This window comes from Salvelinus fontinalis, chromosome 11 (genome assembly GCF_029448725.1).
Source record: "Salvelinus fontinalis isolate EN_2023a chromosome 11, ASM2944872v1, whole genome shotgun sequence".
Classification (NCBI taxonomy): Eukaryota; Metazoa; Chordata; class Actinopteri; order Salmoniformes; family Salmonidae; genus Salvelinus; species Salvelinus fontinalis.
This window is the reverse complement of record NC_074675.1, coordinates 47553813-47581194: the sequence shown is the minus strand read 5'-3', so window position 1 is coordinate 47581194 and position 27382 is coordinate 47553813. Positions and strand designations below refer to the sequence as shown.

The 27382-nt window shown below is 46.2% G+C and overlaps 1 protein-coding gene across 1 annotated transcript; it reads left to right on the top strand.

Moving 5' to 3' along the window:
* sstr1b (somatostatin receptor 1b) lies at positions 1–26889 on the top strand. Its single transcript, XM_055938926.1, has 2 exons — positions 1–764; positions 23208–26889. Exon 2 carries the CDS (start codon positions 24176–24178, stop codon positions 25280–25282), a length of 1107 nt encoding a protein of 368 aa, XP_055794901.1. The 5' UTR covers positions 1–764; positions 23208–24175; the 3' UTR covers positions 25283–26889.
* The last annotated feature ends 493 nt before the right edge of the window (positions 26890–27382 follow it).

Genomic DNA, 27382 nt, shown 5'->3' with positions numbered 1-27382 from the left:
ATCCGATGCTGCCAGTGGCAAAAATACCCACTGAGGTGCTGAAAGCCCCACTAAAGAAAGAGAGAGAGAAAGAGAGAGCGAGATAAAGGAGTAGAGACTTGAGGGATGGTGAGCGACAGAGAGAGAGTGAGAGAGAGAGAGAGAGCGAGATAAAGGAGTAGAAACTTGAGGGATGGTGAGCGACAGAGAGAGTGAGAGAGAGAGCGAGATAAAGGAGTAGAGATTTGAGGGATGGTGTGCGACAGAGAGAGAGTGAGAGAGAGAGCGTGAGATTAAATAGTAGAGACTTTAGGGATGGTGAGCGACAGAGAGAGAGTGAGAGAGAGAGAGACAGAGAGAGAGACAGAGAGAGAGAGAGAGAGAGAGAGAGAGAGAGAGAGATTAAATAGTAGAGACTTTAGGGATGGTGAGAGACAGAGAGATAGAGAGAGAGAGAGAGAGAGAGAGAGAGAGAGAGAGAGAGAGAGTGAGAAGATCGCGTGAGTGTGCAAGCTTCGAGATCCTCAGAGAGAGAGAGAGAAAGAAAAAGAGAGCAGAGAGCGGTAGAGAGCAGCAACAGCAACACTGAGAAATTGTAAGTGCTATGGATAAGTGGACTGCTGAAAGATAGCGGATAATGGACAAAGTGAGACGAAAGACAGTTCTCCACAGGTCTATCACATTTTTATCTATCCATCCATCCTGGAGAGGGAGAAGGAGAGAACGGAGGACTTGAACAGGCTGACTGGGATGGGACTCTGACACTACTCAGTTACCTGGATACGGTGAGTCTCTCCTTTCCTATGAGGACTCTGACACTACTCAGTTACCTGGATACGGAGTCTCTCCTCTCCCATGCTTCCAGGAAAATATTAGATTTTCACTATATTCATCAAAGATCCACCACCATATATTACTGTAGGTATGAGGTACTTTTCTGCATACGCTTCTGTTTTACAACGCCAAACCCACCACCGGCATGTGTGGCCAAAGAGCTCTATGTTCATGTAATCTGACCATAGCACCGCCTGGAGTTTGATCAACGGCTTTGGCGCTTAGAATGGAACCGGCTCTACGGTCAGATGAAGAACACAGAGCTCTTTGGCCACACACACCTGTAGTGAGTTTGGCGTTGAGAAACAGAAGCGTCTGCAGAAAAGTACGTCATACCCAAGGTCAAATATGGTGGTGGATCTTTGTTGATATGGGGCTATTTTGCATGATTTATTGTCTATTCAAACAATGTATATGTCAATTCTACAGCTCACAATTCTATGCAAAAGACGAATTGTTGTTCAATATTTTGTTTATCAATAGATGATTATGTTTGATTATTGTTGATGATTTTTATCTCCTGTCTTTGAGATTAATTGGGATGTCGTGCCTCTATCTCAGAGCAATACTGTAGGCTACCAATTTTTTGCTTTTGTATATCGACCATTATTACATGCGTCAAACACCTCCATTCCCCCCCCCCAAAATAACAATATTTTCTTGTAATAAAATGGATCAACCACTAGAAGTTGTGGGTACGCACAGTCTGAGCTGTGCTTGGAGATACACACAATTTCGCGTCAAGTTCAAAAGTAGAAAATGGAATATAGAAGGTTCAGATTATTTGTTTGTACAAACACACCTTCAGTTCAACATCTAGTTTGGATTTACATTTGGTTGAGTTCATTTTTTAAAAACCTTTATTTAACTAGACAAGCCAGTTAAGAACAAATTCTTATTTACAACGACGGCCTACCCCAGACAATTGTGCGCTGCTGTCACGTTCCTGACCTATTTATGTTAGTTGTTATGTGTGTTAGTTGGTCAGGACGTGAGGTTGGGTGGGCATTCTATGTTTTCTGTTTCTGTGTTGGTTTTGGGTTACCTGGTATGGCTCTTAATTAGAGGCAGGTGTTTGGCGTTCCTCTAATTGGGAGTCATATTTAGGTAGGCGTTGTCACAGTGTTCGTGGTGGGTGATTGTCTCCTGTGTCAGTATGTATGTTCGTACCACACTGGACTGTAGCGTTTGTTTGTTTCGTTTCGTTTCGATGTCGTCTGTTTCCTGTACGTAAGTTTATGTTTAGTTATGTAAGTTTATGTTCAGGTTTCGTCAACGTCGTTTTCTTGTTTTGTAGTTTTGAAAGTGTTTTGTTTCGTTTCGTGTTGCCATCGTATTCATAATAAAGATGGCTTATTTCCCAAATGCTGCGTTTTGGTCTGAAGATCCTTCTCTCCTCACCTCATCCGAGGATGAGGAGAGCACCAGCCGTTACAGAATCACCCACCACGCTAAGACCAAGCGCCAAGGGAAAAATAGACGGAGTAAGGGACAGGAGAGAAAGGAGCAATGGACATGGGATGATGTATTGGACGGAAAGGGTTGCTACACTTGGGAGGAGATCCTGGCTGGTAGGGATCGCCTCCCATGGGAACAGGTGGAGGCACTGAGGAGAGCAGAGGCTACCGGGGAGAGGAACCGGAGCTATGAGGGAACGCGTCTGGCACGGAAGCCAAAAAAGCCCGTAAGTAATTCCCAAAAATTTCTTGGGGGGGGGCTAGGAGGTAGTGGGCCAAGGGCAGGTAGGAGACCTGCGCACACTTCCCAGGCTTACCGTGGAGAGCGGGAGTACGGGCAGGCGCCGTGTTACGCAGTAGAGCGCACGGTGTCTCCTGTACGAGTGCATAGCCCAGTGCGGGTTATTCCACCTCCCCGCACTGGGAGGGCTAGATTGGGTATTGAGCCAGGTGTCATGAGGCCGGCTCAACGCGTCTGGTCTCCAGTGCGTCTCCTCGGGCCGGCATACATGGCACCTGCCTTACGCATGGTTTCCCCGGTTCGCCTACATAGGCCGGTGCGGGTTATTCCACCTCCCCGCACTGGTCGGGCAACCGGGAGCATTCAACCAGGTAAGGTTGGGCAGGCTCAATGCTCAAGAGTGCCAGTACGTCTCCACGGTCCGGTATTTCCGGCACCACCTCCCCGCCCCAGCCTAGTACCTACAGTGTCTACACTACGCACTAGGCTACCAGTGCGTATCCTGAGCCCTGTTCCTCCTCCACGCACTCTCCCTGTAGTGCGTGTATCTAGCCCGGTGCCTCCAGTTCCGGCCCCACGCACTAAGCTACCAGTGCGTCTCCAGAGCCCTGTACAAACTGTATCTTCTCCCCCTACTAATCCTGATGTGCTTGTCCTCAGCCCGGCGTCACCAGTGCCGGCACCACGCATCAGTTATAGAGTGGGCTTTGAGAATACAGTGTGCCCTGTTCCTGCTCCCCGCACTAGTAGGAAGGTGCTTATCCTTAGCCCGGTGCCTCCAGTTCCGGCACCACGCACCAGGTCTACAGTGCACCGTATCCGGCCAGAGCCATCCGTCTCCCCAGCGCCATCTGAGCCATCCGTCTCCCCAGCGCCATCTGAGCCATCCGTCTCCCCAGCGCCATCTGAGCCATCCGTCTCCCCAGCGCCATCTGAGCCATCCGTCTCCCCAGCGCCGTCTGAGCCATCCTTCTGCCAGGAGCCTGCAAAGCCGCCCGTCTGCCATGAGCCTACAGAGCCGTCAGCCAGACAGGAGCCGCTAGAGCCGTCAGCCAGACAGGAGCCGCTAGAGCCGTCAGCCAGACAGGATCTGCCAGAGCCGCCAACCAGACAGGATCTGCCAGAGCCGCCAACCAGACAGGATCTGCCAGAGCCGCCAACCAGACAGGATCTGCCAGAGCCGCCAACCAGACAGGATCTGCCAGAGCCGCCAACCAGACAGGATCTGCCAGAGCCGCCAGCGAGCCATGAGCAGCCAGAGCCGTCAGAGAGCCATGAGCAGCCAGAGCCGTCAGAGAGCCATGAGCAGCCAGAGCCGTCAGAGAGCCATGAGCAGCCAGAGCCGTCAGAGCGCCATGAGCAGCCAGAGCCGTCAGAGCGCCATGAGCAGCCAGAGCCGTCAGAGCGCCATGAGCGTCGAGAGCCGTCAGCCTGCCATGAGCGTCGAGAGCCGTCAGCCTGCCATGAGCGTCGAGAGCCGTCAGCCTGCCATGAGCGTCGAGAGCCGTCAGCCTGCCATGAGCGTCGAGAGCCGTCAGCCTGCCATGAGCGTCGAGAGCCGTCAGCCTGCCATGAGCGTCGAGAGCCGTCAGCCAGCCATGAGCGTCGAGATTCGTCAGTCAGCCATGAGCTGCCCTTCAGCCTGAAAAGGCTAGATACCCAGAACTGCCCATCAGTCCAGAGCTGTCTCTCTGTCCGGAGCTGCCTTTCAGTCCGGAGTTGCCCCTCTATCCTGATCTCCCTCTCTATCTTCATCTACCTCTATATTCTTATCTATCCCTCTGTCTTGATTTATCTCTCTGTCCCGGTGTTGTCCTTATTAGGTATGTTATTAAGAGGATTTTGTGGGGGAAAAAAGAGGGTGGACATTCTTGGAGGGAGGAAGCTAGGATGGATTATGGTGGGGTGGGAACCGCGCCCGGAGCCTGAGCCACCACCGTGGTTAGATGCCCACCCAGACCCTCCCCTAGACTTTGTGCTGGTGCGTCCGGAGTTCGCACCTTGTGGGGGGGGGTAATGTCACGTTCCTGACCTATTTATGTTAGTTGTTATGTGTGTTAGTTGGTCAGGACGTGAGGTTGGGTGGGCATTCTATGTTTTCTGTTTCTGTGTTGGTTTTGGGTTACCTGGTATGGCTCTTAATTAGAGGCAGGTGTTTGGCGTTCCTCTAATTGGGAGTCATATTTAGGTAGGCGTTGTCACAGTGTTCGTGGTGGGTGATTGTCTCCTGTGTCAGTATGTATGTTCGTACCACACTGGACTGTAGCGTTTGTTTGTTTCGTTTCGTTTCGATGTCGTCTGTTTCCTGTACGTAAGTTTATGTTTAGTTATGTAAGTTTATGTTCAGGTTTCGTCAACGTCGTTTTCTTGTTTTGTAGTTTTGAAAGTGTTTTGTTTCGTTTCGTGTTGCCATCGTATTCATAATAAAGATGGCTTATTTCCCAAATGCTGCGTTTTGGTCTGAAGATCCTTCTCTCCTCATCTCATCCGAGGATGAGGAGAGCACCAGCCGTTACAGCTGCCCTATGAGATGCAGCCTGAATTTGAACCAGGGACTGCAGTGACGCATCTTGCACTGAGATGGAGTGCCTTAGACCGCTGCACCACTCAGAAGGAGTTGTCAAGTTATGTGAACTCAACATGAAATCAACAAAACATTTCACCATGACATTGGATTTACAGTGGCTTACGAAAGTATTCACACCCCTTGGCATTTTTCCTATTTTGTTGCCTTGGAATTAAAATACATTTTTTGGGGGTTGGTATCATTTGATTTCTACAACATGCCTACCACTTTGAAGATGCAAAATATTTATTATTGTGAAACAAACAAGAAATAAGACAAAAAAACTAAGAACTTGAGCGTGCATAACTATTCACCCCGCCCAAAGTCAATACTTTGTATAGCCACCTTTTGTAGCAATTACAGCTGCAAGTTTCTTGAGGTATGTCTCTATAAGCTTGGCACATCTAGCAACTGGGATTTTTGCCCATTCTTCAAGGCAAAACTGCTCCAGCTCCTGGGTTCTGCTGGTGTACAGCAATCTTTAAGTCATACCACAGATTCTCAATGGGATTGAGGTCTGGGCTTTGACTAGGTCATTCCAAGACATTTAAATGTTTCCCCTTAAACCACTTGAGTGTTGCTTTAGCAGTATACTTAGGGTCATTGTCCTGTTGGAAGGTGAACCTCCGTCCCAGTCTCAAATCTCTGGGAGACTGAAACAGGTTTCCCTCAAGAATTTCTCTGTATTTTGCGCCATCCATCATTCCTTAAATTCTGACCAGTTTCCCAGTCCCTGCTGATGAAAAACAACCCCACAGCATGATGCTGCCTCCACCGTGCTTCACTGTGGGGATGGTGTTCTCTGGGTGATGAGAGGTGTTGGGTTTGCGCCAGACATAGCGTTTTCCTTGATGGGCAAAAAGCTACATTTTAGTCTCATCTGACCAGAGTACCTTCTTCCATATGTTTGAGGAGTCTCCCACATGCCTTTTGGCAAACACCAAACGTGTTTGCTTATTTTTTCTTTAATGTTTACATACCCTACACTACTCATCTCATATGTATATACTGTACTCTATACCATCTACTGCATCTTGCCTATGCCGTTCGGCCATCGCTCATACATATATATTTTTATGTACATATTCTTATTCATTCCTTTACACTTGTGTGTATAAGGTAGTTGTTGTGAAATTGTTAGATTACTTGTTAGATATTACTACACGGTCGGAACTAGAAGCACAAGCATTTCGCTACACTCGCATTAACATCTGCTAACCATGTGTATGTGACCAATAAAATTTGATTTGAGATGAATACTTTTGCAAGGCACTGTAGGTTAAAAGTTGGTTGAAAAAGACACGAAAAGCTCTTACAGTGATGACTTTTTGCAAATCGAATTAGTTTCCCACGTTGATTCAACGTCATTACATAGGTTCTTGGCCTCGAAATGACTTGGGAAATGTTTGATTTTCAACCAGTTTTTGTCTAGTGGGTTTGATAACTGAGGCCCTTGATGGTCTGTTGACAGTTAATTGGACTTTGTGTATTCTGGTGCTGATTGGAAAAGTGGCCGTGTCTATTTCCTACATGGAGTGGTCCCTTCTGCCTTGAATGCAATGCATGCCATTGTAGGAGCTTCCCTGCTTTGCTGTTAGTTATGGACTGGGCCAAAGAGCAAATCGTTTATTTCTTTGAATAGTTAATTATTTAAAATCCTGTGAATTCAAAGTGAATCAGGAAAATCTGCATGGATGTTTTCAAAAAGGCATGGAGGAGAAGAGAAAGAGAGAGAGAAAGAGAGACAGACAGAGAGAGAAAGAGAGAGAGTATTTTTAATGTTGCAGTTGAAAGCAAGTTTGCTGCAATTCTACACATTTTGCCATGGGACTGATCATTTGTTTGACAGTTTTACACCTAATGTCATGCAATTCCACACAAATGTTTGCAGTTTTGACATATTTATTATAGTTCTTTTGCGTTTTGGGAAGTTGGTCCCTACAAAAGGTGCCCATCCCCGGGTTAGGCCTTCTCTGTATTCCCATTCCTCCTATACTATCTGTCTTTCACCCACAGCTAAGTGGATCCTTTAATGAGGGTTTTAGGCTCGTTAGGCCGCTTAATTAGCCCCTTTACACTGAACCATAAATGGACCCTTTTAAGATGATTGATCAGTTGATGCCTCACAGTTATTGATTGATTAGATACACTAGAAGCACAAGTAGCTCACTCAACAAAAGAGGAGCTGTCCTCATAGTATAACATGGGCTGGTTTCTTACTTCCGTATGCACATCCTTGATTTGGGAATCGCAAGCACGCATAATTCCAAAGGGGCGGTCCACGACATAGAATGTGATTATATATACGTACATCATGTAGTGTAGTCTTCTGTACCTCTGTGAGTGGATGGTTATATTATTGACTACAGATGCAGTTCCAAGACTGCACCTGCATGTGTTCTGATAGTAAACGTGGAAAAGGTGACGTTGTGGTCCATGGACTGTGTAATATGATTGTGAGACTGATGAGCTACACCTGTTGCCTGACCGCTCACCTTTATTTGAATTCCTCTGCTCTATCAATCGCTACGTAAGTTCAGTCTGAAACTGACATCCTAGGAGTTGTTTGTGTGACTTGAAAAAAATGAGGGGCGTTGGTACAGAAACAAATGTGCTTAATATGAGCAGCTGATAAATACATATAAGAACACTTGTTTCAGTCCACGCATCAACCACTGTATGAGGAGCACGTTCTCCCTGCGCGGCAGGTGATATTCCACCCAAACTCTGAATGCCAAGGGCTCTAGAACCTTGTTCCTGCAGCTACCAAGTGCTTATTAACTTGGAAAACCAAGTGAATTCTGTTTGGGGACATCGATAGTAACATGTTTTCACAACTAAACATATTTCACTGACAGACCGTCTGAGCGCTCTAGAAAGGAATAGAGGAGAGAGAGGAGGAGATTGAAACGCCTGGTGGTGAGATACCCTGTATAGTCAAAGGTAATGTGTCACCTAATTAATACAAACATTCCTTATTACTAGGCTATTGTAACGGTCCTGACCTGTTTTATGTTGTTTTTGTATGTGTTTATGGTCAGGGCGTGTGTTTTGGGTGGGCAGTCTATGTTTTGTATTTCTAGGTTGGTTTTTGTGTTCGGCCTGGTATGATTCTCAATTAGAGACAGGTGTGTATCGTTTGTCTCTAATTGAGAGTCATACTAAGGCAGCCAGGGTTTCACTGGGGTTTTGTGGGTGTTTGTTCCTGTGTCCACACATGGACGGTTGAAGGTTAGTCACGTTTGTTGTTTTGTAGTTTTGTAGTGTCTTGTTTGCTGTTTTCATTAAAAGATGGCTTATTTCCCTCAATCCGCATCTTGGTCCTATCCATGCTCCTCCTCGTTTGAGGAGGAGAACAACATTGACTGCCTTTACAGAAACACCCACCATAACAGGACCAAGCGGATTGAGGAGAGAGAAAAGGAACTAAGGCACTGGACACAGGAGGAATGGTCTTGGGAGATCATGGACGGAAAGGGACCCTGGGGAAGGGTTGGAGAGAATCGCCGCTCTCGGGAGGAGAGGAAGGCAGCCACAGCCCAGGAGCGGTGGATTGAGGAGGCAGCACGTATGAGAGGCTGGAAGCCCGAGAGGCTCACCCAAAAATGTCTTGGGGGGGGGGGGGGGCTAAAGGGGAGTGTGGCGAAGCCGGGTTGGATACCTGAGCCAACTCCCCGGGCTTGCCGTGGAGTAAGAGGGCATCGTACTGGTCAGACACCGTGTTATGCGGTAAAGCGCACGGTGTCCCCAGTACGCGTGCTTAGCCCAGTGCGGGCTATTCCACCTTGCCGCACTGGGAGGGCTAGGTTGGGCATCGAGCCGAGTGCCATGAAGCCGGCCCAACGTATCTGGTCTCCAGTACGTCTCCTCGGGCCGGCGTACATGGCACCAGCCTTACAGGTGGTGTCCCCGGTTCGCCTGCATAGCCCAGTGCGGGCTATTCCACCTCGCCGCACTGGCAGGGCTACGGGGACCATTCAACCTGGTAGGGTTGGGGAGGCTCGGTGCTCAAGAGCACGTGTCCTCCTTCACGGTCCGGTATATCCGGCGCCACCTTCCCACCCCAGCTCAGTACCACCAGTGCCTACACCACGCACCAGGCTTCCAGTGCATCTCCAGAGCCCTGTTTCTCTTCCACGCACTCTCCCTATGGTGCGTGTCTCCAGCCCGGTACCTCCAGTTCCGGTACCACGCACCAGGCCTAGAGTGCGCCACGAGAGTCCAGTGTGCCCAGTTCCTGTTCCCCGCACTCGCCCTGAGGTGCGTGCCCTCAGCCCGGTACCTCCAGTTCCGGTACCACGCACCAGGCCTATAGTGCGTCTCAGCCGGCCAGAGTCTGCCGTCTGCCTAGCGCCAGAGCCGTCCTGCCATGACCAGCCAGAGCCGTCCTGCCATGACCAGCCAGAGCCGTCCTGCCATGACCAGCCAGAGCCGTCCTGCCATGACCAGCCAGAGCCGTCCTGCCATGACCAGCCAGAGCCGTCCTGCCATGACCAGCCAGAGCCGTCCTGCCATGACCAGCCAGAGCCGTCCTGCCATGACCAGCCAGAGCCGTCCTGCCATGACCAGCCAGAGCCGTCCTGCCATGACCTGTCAGAGCCGTCCTGCCATGACCTGCCAGAGCCGTCCTGCCATGACCTGCCAGAGCCGTCCAGCCAGGGCCTGCCAGAGCCGTCCAGCCAGGGCCTGCCAGAGCCGTCCAGCCAGGGCCTGCCAGAGCCGTCCAGCCAGGGCCTGCCAGAGCCGTCCAGCCAGGATCTGCCAGAGCCGTCCAGCCAGGATCTGCCAGAGCCGTCCAGCCAGGATCTGCCAGAGCCGTCCAGCCAGGATCTGCCAGAGCCGTCCAGCCAGGATCTGCCAGAGCCGTCCAGCCAGGATCTGCCAGAGCCGTCCAGCCAGGATCTGCCAGAGCCGTCCAGCCAGGATCTGCCAGAGCCGTCCAGCCAGGATCTGCCAGAGCCGTCCAGCCAGGATCTGCCAGAGCCGTCCCTACGCCCGGACCTGCCAGAGCCGTCCCTACGCCCGGACCTGCCAGAGCCGTCCCTACGCCCGGACCTGCCGGAGTCCCTACGCCCGGACCTGCCGGAGTCCCTACGCCCGGACCTGCCGGAGTCCCTACGCCCGGACCTGCCGGAGTCCCTACGCCCGGACCTGCCGGAGTCCCTACGCCCGGACCTGCCGGAGTCCCTACGCCCGGACCTGCCGGAGTCCCTAAACCAGGACCTGCCGGAGTCCCTCAGCCAGGACCTGCCGGAGTCCCTCAGCCAGGACCTGCCGGAGTCCCTCAGCCAGGACCTGCCGGAGTCCCTCAGCCAGGACCTGCCGGAGTCCCTCAGCCAGGACCTGCCGGAGTCCCTCAGCCAGGACCTGCCGGAGTCCCTCAGCCAGGACCTGCCGGAGTCCCTCAGCCAGGACCTGCCGGAGTCCCTCAGCCAGGACCTGCCGCCCCTTATCCCGGTGCTGCCCCTTATCCCGGTGCTGCCCCTTATCCCGGTGCTGCCCCTTATCGCGGTGCTGCCCCTTATCCCGGTGCTGCCCCTTCATTTAGGTGGTGTTAGTGGGAGGGTGGTCATTGGGAGGGGGATAAAGAAGCGGGGATTGATTATGGTGGGGACCTCGCCCTCAGCCTGAGCCACCACCGTGGTCAACTGCCCACCCAGACCCTCCCCTGGACTTTGTGCTGGTGCGCCCGGCATTCGCACCTTGAGGGGGGGGGTTCTGTAACGGTCCTGACCTGTTTTATGTTGTTTTTGTATGTGTTTATGGTCAGGGCGTGTGTTTTGGGTGGGCAGTCTATGTTTTGTATTTCTAGGTTGGTTTTTGTGTTCGGCCTGGTATGATTCTCAATTAGAGACAGGTGTGTATCGTTTGTCTCTAATTGAGAGTCATACTAAGGCAGCCAGGGTTTCACTGGGGTTTTGTGGGTGTTTGTTCCTGTGTCCACACATGGACGGTTGAAGGTTAGTCACGTTTGTTGTTTTGTAGTTTTGTAGTGTCTTGTTTGCTGTTTTCATTAAAAGATGGCTTATTTCCCTCAATCCGCATCTTGGTCCTATCCATGCTCCTCCTCGTTTGAGGAGGAGAACAACATTGACTGCCTTTACAGCTATTCCAAATCAAATACAAATTCACTAAATGTAGGCTAACTGTAAGCCGCCCTGCACAATCAATGAACCAACAGCATCACCTAGGGCTTTCATGGACTCTTCCAGACTCATGGATATAAAGTTTGGAGCGTAGCATCAGGTAACCAGTCCATCCAGTATGGATAATAATACAGTCCTCACTCAAAGGTGATTACTAGAATTTGTTTAATGTTGGAGCATAGTCTAGAGGCCAAAGACATCTTCAATTAGTTTTGTTTGATGTTTTTCTGCCGTGCGTAATATGCTGTAGGCTATTTGTTGTATGAAGGAACAATCATAATTTGAATTCAGTTTTCTGGGGGGCTTGGGCCTGTGCAGGAACTTTAATATGTGTATACTGTAGGTGTTTTGAATGAATCATCACCTTAGAAAGCGCTGTACATTTCGTTGTATTAGGCTTTGAAACATCTACAATGAACATGTTTTGTACTCAGTGAAGTGAGTTTTAAAAGTAAGATATGCCTACTGTTTTGATGATAAGTGTTTGATGTGATTTTCGATGGCATTTGCATTGATGTCAAAGTGGTTAGAGGGACAATAGAGCCCTGAGTACCAGGCCATTAGGTCCTGATGGTTGTTAGTGACTTGGGTACTACCAACCATGTCCAGAGTGCATAAGAGGAGATTATGTGGTAATAGTATGGTTACCAAAACAGCCCTACTCTGGCCCAACCCATAGGTTTCTGGGACCAATCAGAACAGTCAAAATGTGTTTCCATTCTAGACATCGTCAGGGAGGGAGGCAAATCCAGATTTATTTTGGAGAAGAAACATCAGTTGGTAGGAATGATGTGGCTGGGTAGCCAGGCAACAACACCTGTTACCAGTGACCAGTGATAGCGAGTTGGGTGTCTGTTACTGATTATTTCCTGTCTACCCATGCCTATAATACTAATCATTTCTATAGCATATGTCTGATTCAGTGTCAGTGTCCATGTAAATTGGAAATGGTTTATGACAGAACTGTAGTTTGTATTGTAATGTATGGCTGTTAGTGTGGAGTTTGGTTTCTGTGACATGACACTGAGTCTATGGCAGGGATCAGCAACTAGATTCAGCCACGAGACATTTTTTCTTTTTTTTTTCTTGAGCGGATGGTCAGGGGGCCGGAACATAATTACAAATAACTTGTAGAATGCAAATTGACCGCAAGAAGCCCAAACAGATATAACATTTTACTAAAATAATAATTTCAAGATCCCATGTCTCTCTATAATGCATGGGAATACTTGGGAACAGTTTTCCAAAATGTAGAAATCATTTGGAGATGATTTCCTGTTTTTCTTTTACAGTCTTTCATGTCCAACAGTGAAAATATATGTTTTTAAATTAAAATATTAATAATCTGAAAACTTGGGTGGCCAAATAAACCCCCCCGTGAGCCAAATTCGGCTGGCAGGCCGCCAGTTGGGGAACCCTGGTCTATGGTGTGTGAAACTAAGTCTGAGCCTTCTGTGACGTTAGTGAGTCTATAAAAGTTTGTGGTGTTTGATACTGTTTGGATAGTTTAATCAGTGAGGAGCTGAAGCAGTTGCAGTAATATCGATAGCAGACAGCCTTGCTGTCGAGTGAAGGGGCTGACTGGGTAGATAGACAGCAGCTCAAACAGCCAGACGGACTCAAGCTATCTTCCCTCTGACAGACTATTTCTCAGTGTCTCAGAAAAAATCCATGGTGTCTTGTATATTAATTTCTCCAAAGAGTTGAGTGAGACCTGCCTATAGCTTAAGTTTAAAAAATAAATATATTTATTAACTCTATTTAGACAGTTATGAAATGCTTTGCACAGAGACTTGTATCTAAATCTGTCTTTAGGACCTTTTCTCAGACCACCAACTTGACGGTACACATCGCTTGTCTATTTGTTGAACTACACAACATGTGGTTGGTTAGCGAGGCTAAATGTCATGTTTGATGTGTAATGAAGGTGCTGGTGCACCAACTGTTGGAGAGCAGAAATATTAAACATGCAATTAATTAAGAGGCATTTAATGAATTCTACAGCACGTCTGGAGAACTCACCTCCTGACATATCATCATGGAATCAGAGATTCAGAAGTGATGTACCTGAAAATGTACAGCCTAAAGCGTAATACAACTGAAAACAGAAACAACAAAAAAAATCCTACATTTTGCGAACATTGCTCACAACTAAATCAAGAATTCAATTCAATTTCAAGGTTGCTATATAATGATGAATACCACAAACTACACTATTGAGAAGGATACTGTGTTCTTATTCTCACTGAAACGTGCAAATGAAGCACCAACCACTTGCCTGTCAAGTTGTGACAACTGTTCCGTGAGTGGGGTTGTGCTACAGACCGTTATCAACAATGACAGTTTAAACATAATTCACTATGGGACAGACCAGTTCCACTTCAATGACTCTCTGTCTCATGTTGTCCTGTTGTGTGTCTGTTTCCCTTCACCAAGTCATTAGAATAAATGCATGTCCTTCAGTAAGGACCGCGTGTGCTCTCTGGAGCTTTCAATGTCTTCTTGGTACTTGTCATTTGACCACAGGATGAAAGAGAGCATACCATTTCCTTGTCAATGCCCTGACAGCCAACCAACCAACAGACACAGAACATGCACACACGTGCACACACATGCACGTCCAAACACGCACGCACACACACAAACCGAAAAGCAAACTGCCATGCGTCTATACATACATTACAAGACCGAAATTATGTGGACATCTGCTCGTCGAACATCTCATTCCAAAATCATGGGCATTAATATGGAGTTGGTCCCCCTTTGCTGCTGTAACAGTCTCCACTCTTCTGGGAAGGCATTAATATGGAGTTGGTCCCCCTTTGCTGCTGTAACAGTCTCCACTCTTCTGGGAAGGCATTAATATGGAGTTGGTCCCCCTTTGCTGCTGTAACAGTCTCCATTCTTCTGGGAAGGCATTAATATGGAGTTGGTCCCCCTTTGCTGCTGTAACAGTCTCCACTCTTCTGGGAAGGCATTAATATGGAGTTGGTCCCCCTTTGCTGCTGTAACAGTCTCCATTCTTCTGGGAAGGCATTAATATGGAGTTGGTCCCCCTTTGTTGCTGTAACAGTCTCCATTCTTCTGGGAAGGCATTAATATGGAGTTGGTCCCCCTTTGCTGCTGTAACAGTCTCCATTCTTCTGGGAAGGCATTAATATGGAGTTGGTCCCCCTTTGCTGCTGTAACAGTCTCCATTCTTCTGGGAAGGCATTAATATGGAGTTGGTCCCCCTTTGTTGCTGTAACAGTCTCCACTCTTCTGGGAAGGCATTAATATGGAGTTGGTCCCCCTTTGCTGCTGTAACAGTCTCCATTCTTCTGGGAAGGCATTAATATGGAGTTGGTCCCCCTTTGCTGCTGTAACAGTCTCCATTCTTCTGGGAAGGCATTAATATGGAGTTGGTCCCCCTTTGCTGCTGTAACAGCCTCCACCCTTCTGGGAAGGCTTTCCACTAGATGTTGGAACATTGCTGCGGGGACTTGCTTCCATTCAGCCACAAGAGCATTATAGAGGTTGGGCACTGATGTTGGGCGATTAGGCCTGGCTCCCAGTCAGCGTTATAATTCATCCCAAAGGTGTTTGATGGGGTTGAGGTCAGGGCTCTGTGCAGGCCAGTCAAGATCTTCCACAATGATCTCGACAAAACATTTCTGTATGGACCTTGCTTTGTGCATGGGGGCATTGTCATGTTTAAACAGGAAAGGGCTTTCCCCAAACTATTGCCACAATGTTAGAAGCACAGAATCATCTAGAATGTCATTGTGAGCTGTAGAGTTAAGATTTCCCTTCACTAGAACTAACAGGCCTAGCCCAAACCATGAAAAACAGGCCCAGAACATTATCCCTCCTCCACCAAACTTTACAGTAGGCACTATGCATTTGAGCAGGAAGCGTTCTCCTGGCATCCGCCTAACCCAGATTAGTCCGTCGGACTGCCAGATGGTGAAGCGTGATTCATCACTCCAGAGAACGCGTTTCCACTGCTCCAGAGTCCAATGGCGGAGAGCTTTACACCACTCCAGCCAACGCTTGGCATTGCGCATGGTGATCTTAGGCTTGTGCGCAGCTCCTCGACCATGGAAACCCATTTCATGAAGCCCGACGAACAGTTATTGTTCTGATGTTGCTTCCGGAGGCAGTTTGGAACTCAGTAGTGAGTTTTGCAAAGGAGGATAAACGATTTTTGTTCAAATATTTTTATTGAACACACACAGGAATGGTGTATAGGTATGAAAGGCAGGTATACAATTTTTAACTAAACATAAAAGAGCAGACAGAAATAAAAAGATCCAGAGTTCTGGGTACCAAACAATTATTACAAAACAAGGACAGGTAGAAAGAAAGAGGGTGGGTGTCACCCCCCCCTTATTCCCCCCCTTTATCCCTCCCCCCCTTTATCCCTTCCCCTTATATCCCTCCCCGCTGCTCGGGTGGCGGTGCCAGCACGTGCTGCCCAGAGGTGGATTAAAATATTACAATGGAGAGTGCGTTAAAAAGTACAAATTCACAGCGCCGAATGGTCCAAGTAAGAGAGGAAAGGCTGCCAGATCTGATCAAATGTTAATAATTTATTGTTCAGAATATATCTAATCCTTTCTAAGTGTACAGTGTTTGCCAATTCGCTGAGCCATAATTTGGTAGTGGGCGCTTCCCTCTTTTTCCAGAACAACAAGATTAGTTTTTTTGCCGAAATGAGACTGTAAGAGAGGAGTTGTTTTTGGGGGTTGGTTAGTCCGATTAGGGAATCAGACACTCCCAGGATTATCAGAAGCGGGTCTGGGTCAATTGAAGTCTCCAGAACTTCAGAGAGGATCCTAAAAATTCCACACCAGTAACCATGCAATCTAGAGCATAGGGCAAAGCAGTGGAGAAGTGTACCCTGTGCAGACTGACATTTATCACACAAAGGGGATGTATCAGGAAATATCCTATGCAGTTTGGTTTTGGAATAGTGTAATCTGTGTAATACCTTGAATTGTATGAGCCGATGTCTGGAGTTAATGGAGCAGGTGTGGATATACTCCAAGCTATCTTCCCAGTCTGCCATCGAAATGTCAGTCCCTAGTTCTTCCTCCCATTTTGCCTTAAGGATAAACGATTTTTACACCGTACGCACTTCAGCTGTTATACTCGTTGGTGGAATGAGTGGACCAAGGTGCAGCTTGGTAGACGTACATTTAAATGTATTAAATGAACACCGAAAAAAAAGAAACGTAACGTCTAGTAGGGCTAAACAGTGGAAAAAAGCTGCATAAGTATGATCCCCAATCAGAGACAACGATAGACAGCTGCCTCTGATTGGGAACCATACCCGGCCAACAAAGAAATAGAAAACATAGATTGCCCACCCTAGTCACACCCTGACCTAACCAAACAGAGAATTAAAAGGATCTCTAAAGTCAGGGCATGACATCAGCACTCGGCAGTCCCGTTCTGTGAGCTTGTGTGGCCTACCACTTCACGGCTGAGCCGTTGTTGCTCTCAGACGTTTCCACTTCACAACAACAGCACTTATTGTTGACCGGGGCAGCTCTAGCAAGGCAGAAATTTGATGAACTGACTTGTTGGAAAGGTGGCATCCTATGACGGTGCCACGTTGAAAGTCACTGAGCTCTTCAGTAAGGCCATTCTATTGTGTATGTTTGTCTATGGAGATTGCATGGCTGTGTTCTCGATTTTCTACACCTGTCAGCAAACGGGTGTGGCTGAAATAGCAAAATCCACTAATTTGAAGGGGTGTCCACATACTTATGTATATTTAGTGCACTTTGATGAGAAAGTACAATCTCAGAGACTTTCGCATGTCCCATATTCAGTTTCTCTCTTTCTGATTGCCTTTTGAAGACATCAGAAGATAGTGTTTCCATCAATTCCATCAAACACTGTAGAGGGAGACAGGGATAAGAGAGCCTGACTTGAGCTTTATTTCTATATTTAAATATATCAAGTCAGGCTCTCTTATCCCCGTCTCTCTCTATAGCACTTTACTGTTATGTGAAATGCCAATATTGCGTTGAGATGAGGAAAGGCTCCAGGCTCTGAGTACCTTAAGCCAGTGGAACCATCCAGTGTATGAAGTGCTTACAAATGTAGATGTGTTCTCCCCACAGGTCCTTTTCCCACTACTTTGTAATCCACCCAACTGATCATATGAAAATAGTGGGAACATTTCTGAAGAAGCAATTTCGTAAACACTACTATGACACAATCCAATTTGGTTCTAAATTGCATGGTGACAAATGTACTATTTTAATACTTATGGAATCATTAAAGCAGGAATTATGCTGTGGCTTTTGTTTTCCAAAGCAAATTAAATGATACAGGAGGTGAAAGGAAATGGGCCTTTAGAGATGTGGTAATGAACCAGTGTGTGTGTGTGTGTGTGTGTGTGTGTGTGTGTGTGTGTGTGTGTGTGTGTGTGTGTGTGTGTGTGTGCGTGATGGGGAACAGTGTATTTTCCATTTGCTTAACAAAATAACCGTGTCTGAATAATGCCTTTTAGGTAAAAACAGATAATATGGTAGTTTCATGATGGTTCCATGACTTATTTACGATTTCAAAAGCACTATAGACATGACTAACAATGTGTTGCTCAATGAAAAATCAACATAGACTTTGATGGTATTTGTATAATTTGTGCCTTGATCGAGTGGCCATTACCAAATCCTGAACTGCTAATGGATAGTGTATGATATTACAACATCCATTCGGGAACATGAAACACTGCTGTCAACTTCAAAGGTGGTCGTTTCAGTACACTCCGGTGGACGGAGAATAATCAATGCTGCTGCCTGTCTCCAAGGTGGACTGAACTTGTCAGGGTCGTTTCAGTACACTCCGGTGGACGGAGAATAATCAATGCTGCTGCCTGTCTCCAAGGTGGATTGAACTTGTCAGGGTCGTTTCAGTACACTCCGGTGGATGGAGAATAATCAATGCTGCTGCCTGTCTCCAAGGTGGATTGAACTTGTCAGGGGAAGAGTGATGAGGTGAGTGATGGACAAATAAATAGTAAGGGGTGAGAGGGAATGATTAGAGGGAGACAATCAGAGCAAGGCAGAGAGAGTGGGAGAGACAGACAGAGAAACAGAGAAACAGACAGACAGTGGAGTCTGCTGAGTAGAAGGATGGATCATAATAATGGCTGAAATGGAGAGAACATTTGAAAACCATTTGTGTTTTGATACAATTCCATTTACTCCATTCCAGACATTATTATGATCTGTCTTCCCCTCACTCAGCAGCCTCCACTACAGACAGACCAAATCCTTCCAAACTTCATTACCCAAACAAAGCTACACCCTCCACTACAGACAGACCAAATCCTTCCAAACTTCATTACCCAAACAAAGCTACACCCTCCACTACAGACAGCCCAAATCCTTCCAAACTTCATTACCCAAACAAAGCTACACCCTCCACTACAGACAGCCCAAATCCTTCCAAACTTCATTACCCAAACAAAGCAACACCCTCCACTACAGACAGCCCAAATCCTTCCAAACTTCATTACCCAAACAAAGCTACACCCTCCACTACAGACAGCCCAAATCCTTCCAAACTTCAATACCCAAACAAAGCTACACCTTCCTCGATGCTGTCCCAACCATGTGTTTTAAAAGGATGGTGGACTGACTAGAGGTGGTAGCAACTTAGACTAATGTCACCCTGCCATCCACAGGGAAATGTAAAAATGGGAAAGGGGGATACCTTGTCAGTTGTACAACTGAATACCTTCCGCTGAAATGTGTCTTCCGCATTTAACCCAACCCCTCTGAATCAGAGAGGTGCGGTGGGCTGCCTTAATCAACATCCACGTCTTCAGGACCCAGGGAAGAGTGGGTGCCTTGCTCAGGGGTAAAACTACAGATGTATACCATGTCAGCTCTGGGATTCAAACCAGCAACTTTTTGGTTAATGGCCCAACGCTCCAACCACTAGGCTACCTGCTGCATGTACGTGATGTTGCGTCGACCTGATTGGGAAACTTTCCGGCTGATTAAATTGCCTTGGTCCCTCTGACCCCCAACCCCATCTCCCACTCCGCCAATTATAAAGTCTGCATGTTTTATTAGAGGTTCACTGTGACTACCATTGCCTGAGTTTTTGGGTTGCCCTCACTGGCCACCAGGGGGCACTAGCTCCCATTGACACCCTGTAGTGAGCTGTGGTTAGTTTAGAGTAGTCACAAAGATACTTTTTGTGTTGGCCAGAAATCATCACTGGTTATGATGATGTAGGGAATTGTCTTCTATTATCTGTCTCCCACTCAAATACAGTAGTCATCACCAAGCTCTTTATCTATTGAAATAAAACAAACCGGTGCGTTCAATATCAAATCAAAATCAATGTTTATTTGTCACGTACATAGAGCAGGTATAAATGATGTCTACTTGCAAGCTCCCTTTAACAATGCAGTACAGATATCAATATACTCTACAACAAAAACATAGAAATACTACTATATATTAGTAACTGAATACAAGGAATACAATGAACCTAATAAGACACATGGATCGGGTAGATCGTCAGCAGTAATGGAGTTGAACCCTGTCTAACAGTGTCCCCTAGGAGATATGTCTACTGTCATGTGTCTCAAAACTGAGGTTTAATTCACTGGGTTCTATGGGAGATATTGTCCAGCTGGGACCTGCTGCTGTTACTTTGCTCTCTTTCACAGCCTTTCTCTTTCCCTCTGATATACACCCTTTGCATGTCATTTTCTCCTGCTGTTCCTGTCTCTGTCTCCGATGTCTCCTCTGTCTCTGTCTGTGTTTGTCTCGCATCTTTTCTCTCGCACAGCCATTTTCTCTCTGCCCTCTACCTCATATATTCATTTACATCATTTATCTTCTTCCTGTAGTTTCTCTCGCTCTCTCTCTCTTGCTCTCTCTCCTATCATTGCTAGACGATGCTTATCCAGCTGTCCATCTCCTCCTTTCTCTCTTTCTCTCTCCCTCTCCTACGTTCATCAATATCTGTTTCGCTGAGTGTTCAGAGAACAAGCGTGGCATGAATGTTATTTTAGCCTTTGAATGCTTTACGTCAATCTTCCCCTTCAAAACCCTACGTAGTGCCTATAGTTCTAATCCAAGCTCTCGTCCTCAAGAGGAGCCTACAGCGTTAATCTACAGTATATCGCTAATCTGAGCTCTCGTCCTCAAGAGGAGCCTATATCGCTAATCCAAACTCTTGTCCTCAAGAGGAGCCTACAGCGTTAATCTACAGTATATCGCTAATCTGAGCTCTCGTCCTCAAGAGGAGCCTATATCGCTAATCCAAACTCTCGTCCTCAAGAGGAGCCTACAGCGCTAATCTACAGTATATCGCTAATCTGAGCTCTCGCCCTCAAGAGGAGCCTATATCGCTAATCCGAGCTCTCGTCCTCAGGAGGAGCCTATATCGCTAATCCAAGCTCTCGTCCTCAAGAGGGGCCTGTAGCGCTAATCCGAGCTCTCGTCCTCAAGAGGGGCCTACAGCGCTAATCCGAGCTCTCGTCCTCAAGGTGAGCCTATATCGTTAATCCGAGCTCTCATCCTCAAAATGAGCCTAGATTGCTAATCCAAGCTTTCGTCCTCAGGGTGAGCCTATATTGCTAATCCAAGCTCTCGTCCTCAAGAGGGGCCTACAGTATATCGCTAATCCAAGCTCTCGTCCTCAAGATGTGCCTATATCGCTAATCCAAGCTCTCGTCCTCAAGAGCCGGTGAGATCAAAATAAATGAGTGACTCATATTAGCGACTTAATTACTTCACTACCTTTTCTGGTTAACCTATTTCTATGCTTGTCTCACATCTTTTCTCTCGCACAGCCATTTTCTCTCTGCCCTCTACCTCATATATTCATTTACATAATTTATCTTCTTCCTGTAGTTTCTCTCGCTCTCTCTCTTGCTCTCTCTCTATCATTGCTAGTTGATGCTTATCCAGCTGTCCATCTCCTCCTTTCTCTCTTTCTCTCTCCCTCTCCTACGTTCATCAATATCTGTTTCGCTGAGTGTTCAGAGAACAAGCGTGGCATGAATGTTATTTTAGCCTTTGAATGCTTTACGTCAATCTTCCCCTTCAAAACCCTACGTAGTGCCTTCCTGTGTTCTCCTTCTCTGCTCTGGGTAGAAGAAGCCCCCAGGGACTGATCTAGGATCAGCTTGTTCTCCCCAAATCCTAACCATAACTATTAACTTCACCCTATACCAGGGGTCAACAGGTTGGCAACAGGCTGCCCGCGAGCCAAAACCAGCCTGGGAGTGATTAAAATAAATAATTAAAAAATCTATTAAATATCAGCAAATAAAATCTGTTTTGATTTAGAAAATCTGTTCCCAAGTAGTCCCACAAATACAAAATGAGACCTGATTTTTATTCAACGTAATCAAGGTATACGAATACAATCTCTTGTGGGGCTTAGCTGTGGTAAATTAGTATTTGACAAATTATTCTAATTATGTTCCAGACCCCCGACTGAATCTAGTTGCATACCCCTGTACTATACCTTCAGCTCAGCCTTGTTTATCATGCCCGGTAGTCTAGTACCGCTGTGAGTAGAAATGGCGCCATGACTCAGGCATAATGGAACGGGAGAAGGTGACCCTTAAAGAATCAATAAAAGATACGTGATGATTGGTTGATAGAGATCAGCAATATCACAAGCCACAGTGTTAATGCTCACTTCATATCTCTACAGTTCTGCCTCGCCCTGCCAGCTACACACACACACTCACACATGCACACACATACACGCACACACACACTCACACATGCGCACACATATACACACACACACACACACACAGACACACAAATACGAACATACACGCACGCATGCAGCCACACAAGCAGTCTTGCACTATTTTGATATCAGCCTTGGTATTCTGTATGGATGCACGCACGACTGTCAGTCGCTTTGTAAAACACACTCAAACAAAAACAAGTTAGCTTATATAGATGTAATTTCTCCTTATGGCTATTCAGTCTTGTACAAACACTACAGGTCATTCTTAAAATGTCATGTCGGTGTGACGACTGGGAAATGCGAAGGCGACATGGAATTGTAGCTTGCCGTGATCATGTGACCTCAATTACCTTTTTGTTCCATTAAAGGTGCAGAGAGACAGTGATACCTCAATATTTAATCATAAGCTGTCGAAGGAAGACTCTCACGGCCAAATGTTTTCTTGTCTATGAAATAATCACAAACTGGTTGATGAACAGCTATACAAAACAACAATTCATGCATCAACCTTTTCTTTTCAATTTAAACTATTAAATAAAAAAGAGTGCGCAATATACGGGGCATTTAACATTCAGCCCTGTTCAGACTCTGCCATGAGGAAACAGAATCAACAGATTTCTTTTGGTGATGTCCTTCGATGGCTCACTTCTGGAGTCAGGTCCAGGACTGGTTGTTAAGTCATAATGTCTGTGTTCAGATGGACCTACAACCAGTACTGTTAGGAGATCTGTACAACCACCAGCAATCAATGGGGAAATAGGATTATACTCTTAGATAAAGTTTATTTTTATTTTTACAAATGGTCCAAATGGAGACGTTCAAAGACCCTCGTAAGACATCACAGAAAAAAATACATAAATAGTAAAATGGTAGTGTACTGGGAAATATTGGTTTAGTTTGTAGACATCTGAGGGTTAGAATTAAGATCAGTGTACTGTATATGTAATCGAACATAGCAGTAAGTATCAATAGAAGACGTATTGTTGTCCATCCATTAGCTTACTCCAATCAATGGAAGGGTGGTAGTGCCTTTTTTTTTATTTTTTTAAAGAACTAGGTGGATTAGAAATAATGCAAATAATTACTTTGAAAGAACCCATGGTCTATCTGCAATGTTGATGCTGATCTGGCCCATGTGATAGCTACATCTAATGAAACCTCAGAGTTGTTAGAGCCAGAACTCTTCTGCTGTTTTGGTTGGAGTTCATTTGGGGACTAGGCCAGTGATTGCTCTTTGTGTTTTCTTACAGGCTTCCTGGACTCAAAGAAAAGTGGGGGTGTAGCTGGGAAGAGCTCAAACCAAAACCCAGTGATTTACATGGACTTGTTCAGCCTGGGTGTAACGATGCAGAATTCACCGCAACACTTCTTACCACAAACCACTCCTGAGTGTGCCATTGGACCAGCATGGACGGACCAGACAGAACAGAACAACTCCCAACCACTCCAGAATTCTCTCCAACAGGACATTGTAATCAATCAAAAGGAATGTTCTCCCTTGGCAAAGTTTTGAGTGATACCCAGAAACCTTGCCTGATTTTAATTAAAGAAAATACTCCTAAGAACCGCTTACAAACAGATCGGTAATAAGATGTGAGTTTATTTGTGAATGAATATGGAATGTTAAGCGTTTGGCTGCCAAGAATCCATTGTTTCAGCCTCCTAAATTGCTTCAGTGCCCTTATCGGTTGGTTGAGAAGCTGGGTTCTATAATGACAAATCCCTGGGAAACATGAGAACTGTGAGAGACTCAAGGACTCTGATTTAGTTCAGATTAACCTCATCTCTGGACCCTGAGATAAGAGAATAACATTTTACAGATATAACATTCTCTTCAGAGCCGCACCTACAGTATTTAAAGTATGAGGATCTCTCCTGCTCCTGCTGCTCCTGCCTCACTCCTTTTTGACCCATTTATTTAAAGGAGTTTAACAGAGACCCATGGTACTTTACACTAAAGCAACACTTTGGCGATAACGAAGAGCCAGCTAATCACATTGAGAAGTGTACTATATTCTATAATGTGACATAGAGACTCATAGATTTAGTTTAGCCGGTGGTAACTTGTGGGAACAGACACCGGTTGGAATGTGATTTTAATCAATCAGCATTCAGGATTAGACCCATCCGTTGTATAAAAAATTATATACACAAAGTCAGATCTTAGCTCACAGTAGGAGAAACCCAAAATTAAGGTAAACTGGACAAAATAGACAACATGGCCGCCAATGGGACTAGCAACTACCCAGCATACCCCACCGACTTCCCCTACAACTCCAGCCTAGACTATGAGGACTACGACCAGGAACCTGACACCAGCAAGATCATCATCCCCTCCATCTACGCCCTGGTCTGCTGCGTGGGTCTAACAGGCAACACCATGGTTATCTATGTTATCCTTAAGTACGCTAAGATGAAAACTGCCACCAATATTTACATATTGAATCTGGCAATTGCAGATGAACTGTTTATGTTGAGTGTGCCGTTTCTGGCGACATCGGCGGCTGTACGTCATTGGCCATTTGGCTCGCTCATGTGCCGTCTGGTGTTGAGCGTGGACGGCATCAACATGTTTACGTCCATCTTCTGTCTGACGGTGTTGAGCGTGGATCGATACGTGGCCGTGGTTCACCCTATCAAAGCTGCCCGTTACCGCCGACCGACTGTTGCCAAAGTAGTCAACGTCTGCGTGTGGGGCCTCTCGCTCCTCGTCATCCTCCCCATTATAATTTTTGCTGACACGGTCCCGGCGCAGGACGGCGGTGTGGACTGCAACTTTCTGTGGCCTGAGGCAGCGTGGTCGGAGGCATTCGTGGTCTACACCTTCCTGCTCGGCTTCCTGCTTCCTGTGGGCGCAATCTGCCTCTGCTACTGCCTGATGGTGGCACGCATGCGGGCGGTCGGGCTGAAAGCCGGTTGGCTGCAGCGGCGACGCTCTGAGAAAAAGATCACACGGATGGTGGTGTGTGTGGTGGCGGTTTTTGTCCTCTGCTGGATGCCTTTCTACATCGTCCAGCTGGTCAGCGTGTTCCACCACCCTCCCAACCCCATGGTCACCCAGCTCTTCGTCATCCTAAGTTATGCCAACAGCGGCGCCAACCCAATCCTCTATGGCTTTGTGTCGGATAACTTCCGCCGGTCGTTCCAGAGGATTGTGTGTTTCCGTTGGTTGGAGTCTGGGCTGGACTGTGAACAGGTGGACTACCGTGCTGTAGCCCTGAAGAGACAGGCCACCAATGGACAAAAAAACTTCCCTAAAGAATGCCTGGCATCTGATATGGTGTTCCGGAATGGGACATATACCTCACGCACTACTACATTGTGACTGGGACCAGGTGTTGTGGTTGAAACCCCACACTGAGTGTGATGGGGAAGCAACGAATGACAAAGAATAAAACCACACATGAACAATGAGAGAGAGGCCAGTTTTGATAAGGACCAATTAAAAACATTTCATAAATTATGTTCTCACACTATATGCTGTGACCATTATACGAGCACTATTTAACTTCATACCACAGCGTTGTTGAATACTCGTTTCTGATTGGCTAGAAGGGCAATCTAGAATGGGCATTTAACAAGATATGCGGGATACCTAATCAAGACGCACTATAAAGCACTGCACATGCTACAACATTAGAGAAAGCTAAACTAGCAACCACACAAACCGATTATTGGATACATTGTCAACACAGGTCCAACGAGAACCTAGCAAGCTAGCTAGCATTCATTTGTTTTTGCAGAGACATCTGATGACCTAACGTGGTGAGTGATGGAATGAACATGAATTTCTATGCTGTCAAATCCACATGTTTCTAGTTTGACCTGTTTTCAGCCACTGATATTGAATTAGGTTGTCATATTGGCAGGTTTGCTAGCAACAAATTATTTAGCTTGCTTCTAGCCTTGTGTTTGATATGCAATGCGATCTCCTCAGTAAAAAATAAAAAAAGTGCCCTGACGAGAAGGGAAACTTTTCCCTGCCAGGCAAAATCACATCATCAGCTCATTGTTATGTATCCAAATGAATGTCAGTAGAAAACAGCTTAAACGCAAATGCGGCTACTTTTCTGTTAATTCTGGCTGCAGATGTTGACGTGACTGTGTTAGCCGTGGTTGGCTAGTTAGAAAGCAAGGGATAAGAACGTTGTCAGACAGCATGGCAATAAAAAATAAATAAAAATAACAATGGGTCTTGTCCATAGATATAGAACAAAAGTAATGAACAACAGCGATAGAACTACGACCAGATTTAGTGGAAAGATGAAAGTATGAATTCACTTACCAAAATGAAAATATCATGATTGTTATTTATATCGATAAATGTGTGCTTTAATATTGTTTGTTGGAAACCGTGGTATAAGCGGGATAAACTCCTCCGTTCTGTACATTACCTCTGCCTCGTCCCACTGCATCATCCATTATTTCCAAGGTAATGTACAGAACGTCGGTGTTTATCCCAACGCATAGCACAGGTGAATGTACGCACAAAATGGAGACTTTAGATGTCAGTGTGTTGGTTGACTTAAAGCCAAGTCAGGTGACAACTTCTCGTATTGAAGTGGTAGTGCTATGACGAGTTCATGATTTTGACTTTGCATTGGTCTTTTATCTGGAGTTTACAGTACATATGTTTGTTTGACCCGTGTCTGCCTGTCTGTAAATCTATTGTATCTGCTATATATTAAATAATTCATTTATTTGTTTATTTATTTGGGGGTTTATCATGTTTCATTTTTTTATTTAACCTTTATTTACAAAGGCAAGTCAGTTTTAAGAACAAATTCTTATTTACAATGATGGCCTACACCAGCCAAACCTGGTGCTTTGCTTAAGTACATGGACAATAATTGAATAATTGACAGACTCATTTTCCACAGAGGTCAAGTCTCTGAATCATTCTAGGGGTTATAAAGTATTCATGCCAAAGTCTCTGAGTGTTACTGTGTTCTCTGTTTCTTTCATTTGCTCAAACAAGCTCAGACAAGCAGCCCAAATGGACAACTGTAAATAGCCAAGCTGAAATAAACGTTCCATTTGGAACTGTGGTCATCCTTTTACAACAAGAATTGTACACACACACACACACACACACACACACACACACATTATTTCAGCAACCGATCTGTACAATCAATCATTTTCTCAAGGTTCTGTATCATCGGTGAGGTCTATCCAATTGATTTGCCTTGCGTCGCTTATGGAATGATATCGCCGTGGAGACGTCACAATAAATGAATGAGATTGTGTCTGGTGATTAACCCCGCGAGGTATGAACCAACAGGTCGACCTGGCCAATCAGGAAACTTTATCCACTTTACCACTATCTCCTCCATCCAACTGGTGACATCACTGTATCTAATCTATATGGTTAAGCCATGACAGCAGAGCCAAACCTTGTCCACACACACACACACACACACAC

Bases quoted from the DNA above. Each gene is read 5' to 3' on its own strand.
- sstr1b (XM_055938926.1), top strand. From the start codon at position 24,176: ATGGCCGCCAATGGGACTAGCAACTACCCAGCATACCCCACCGACTTC.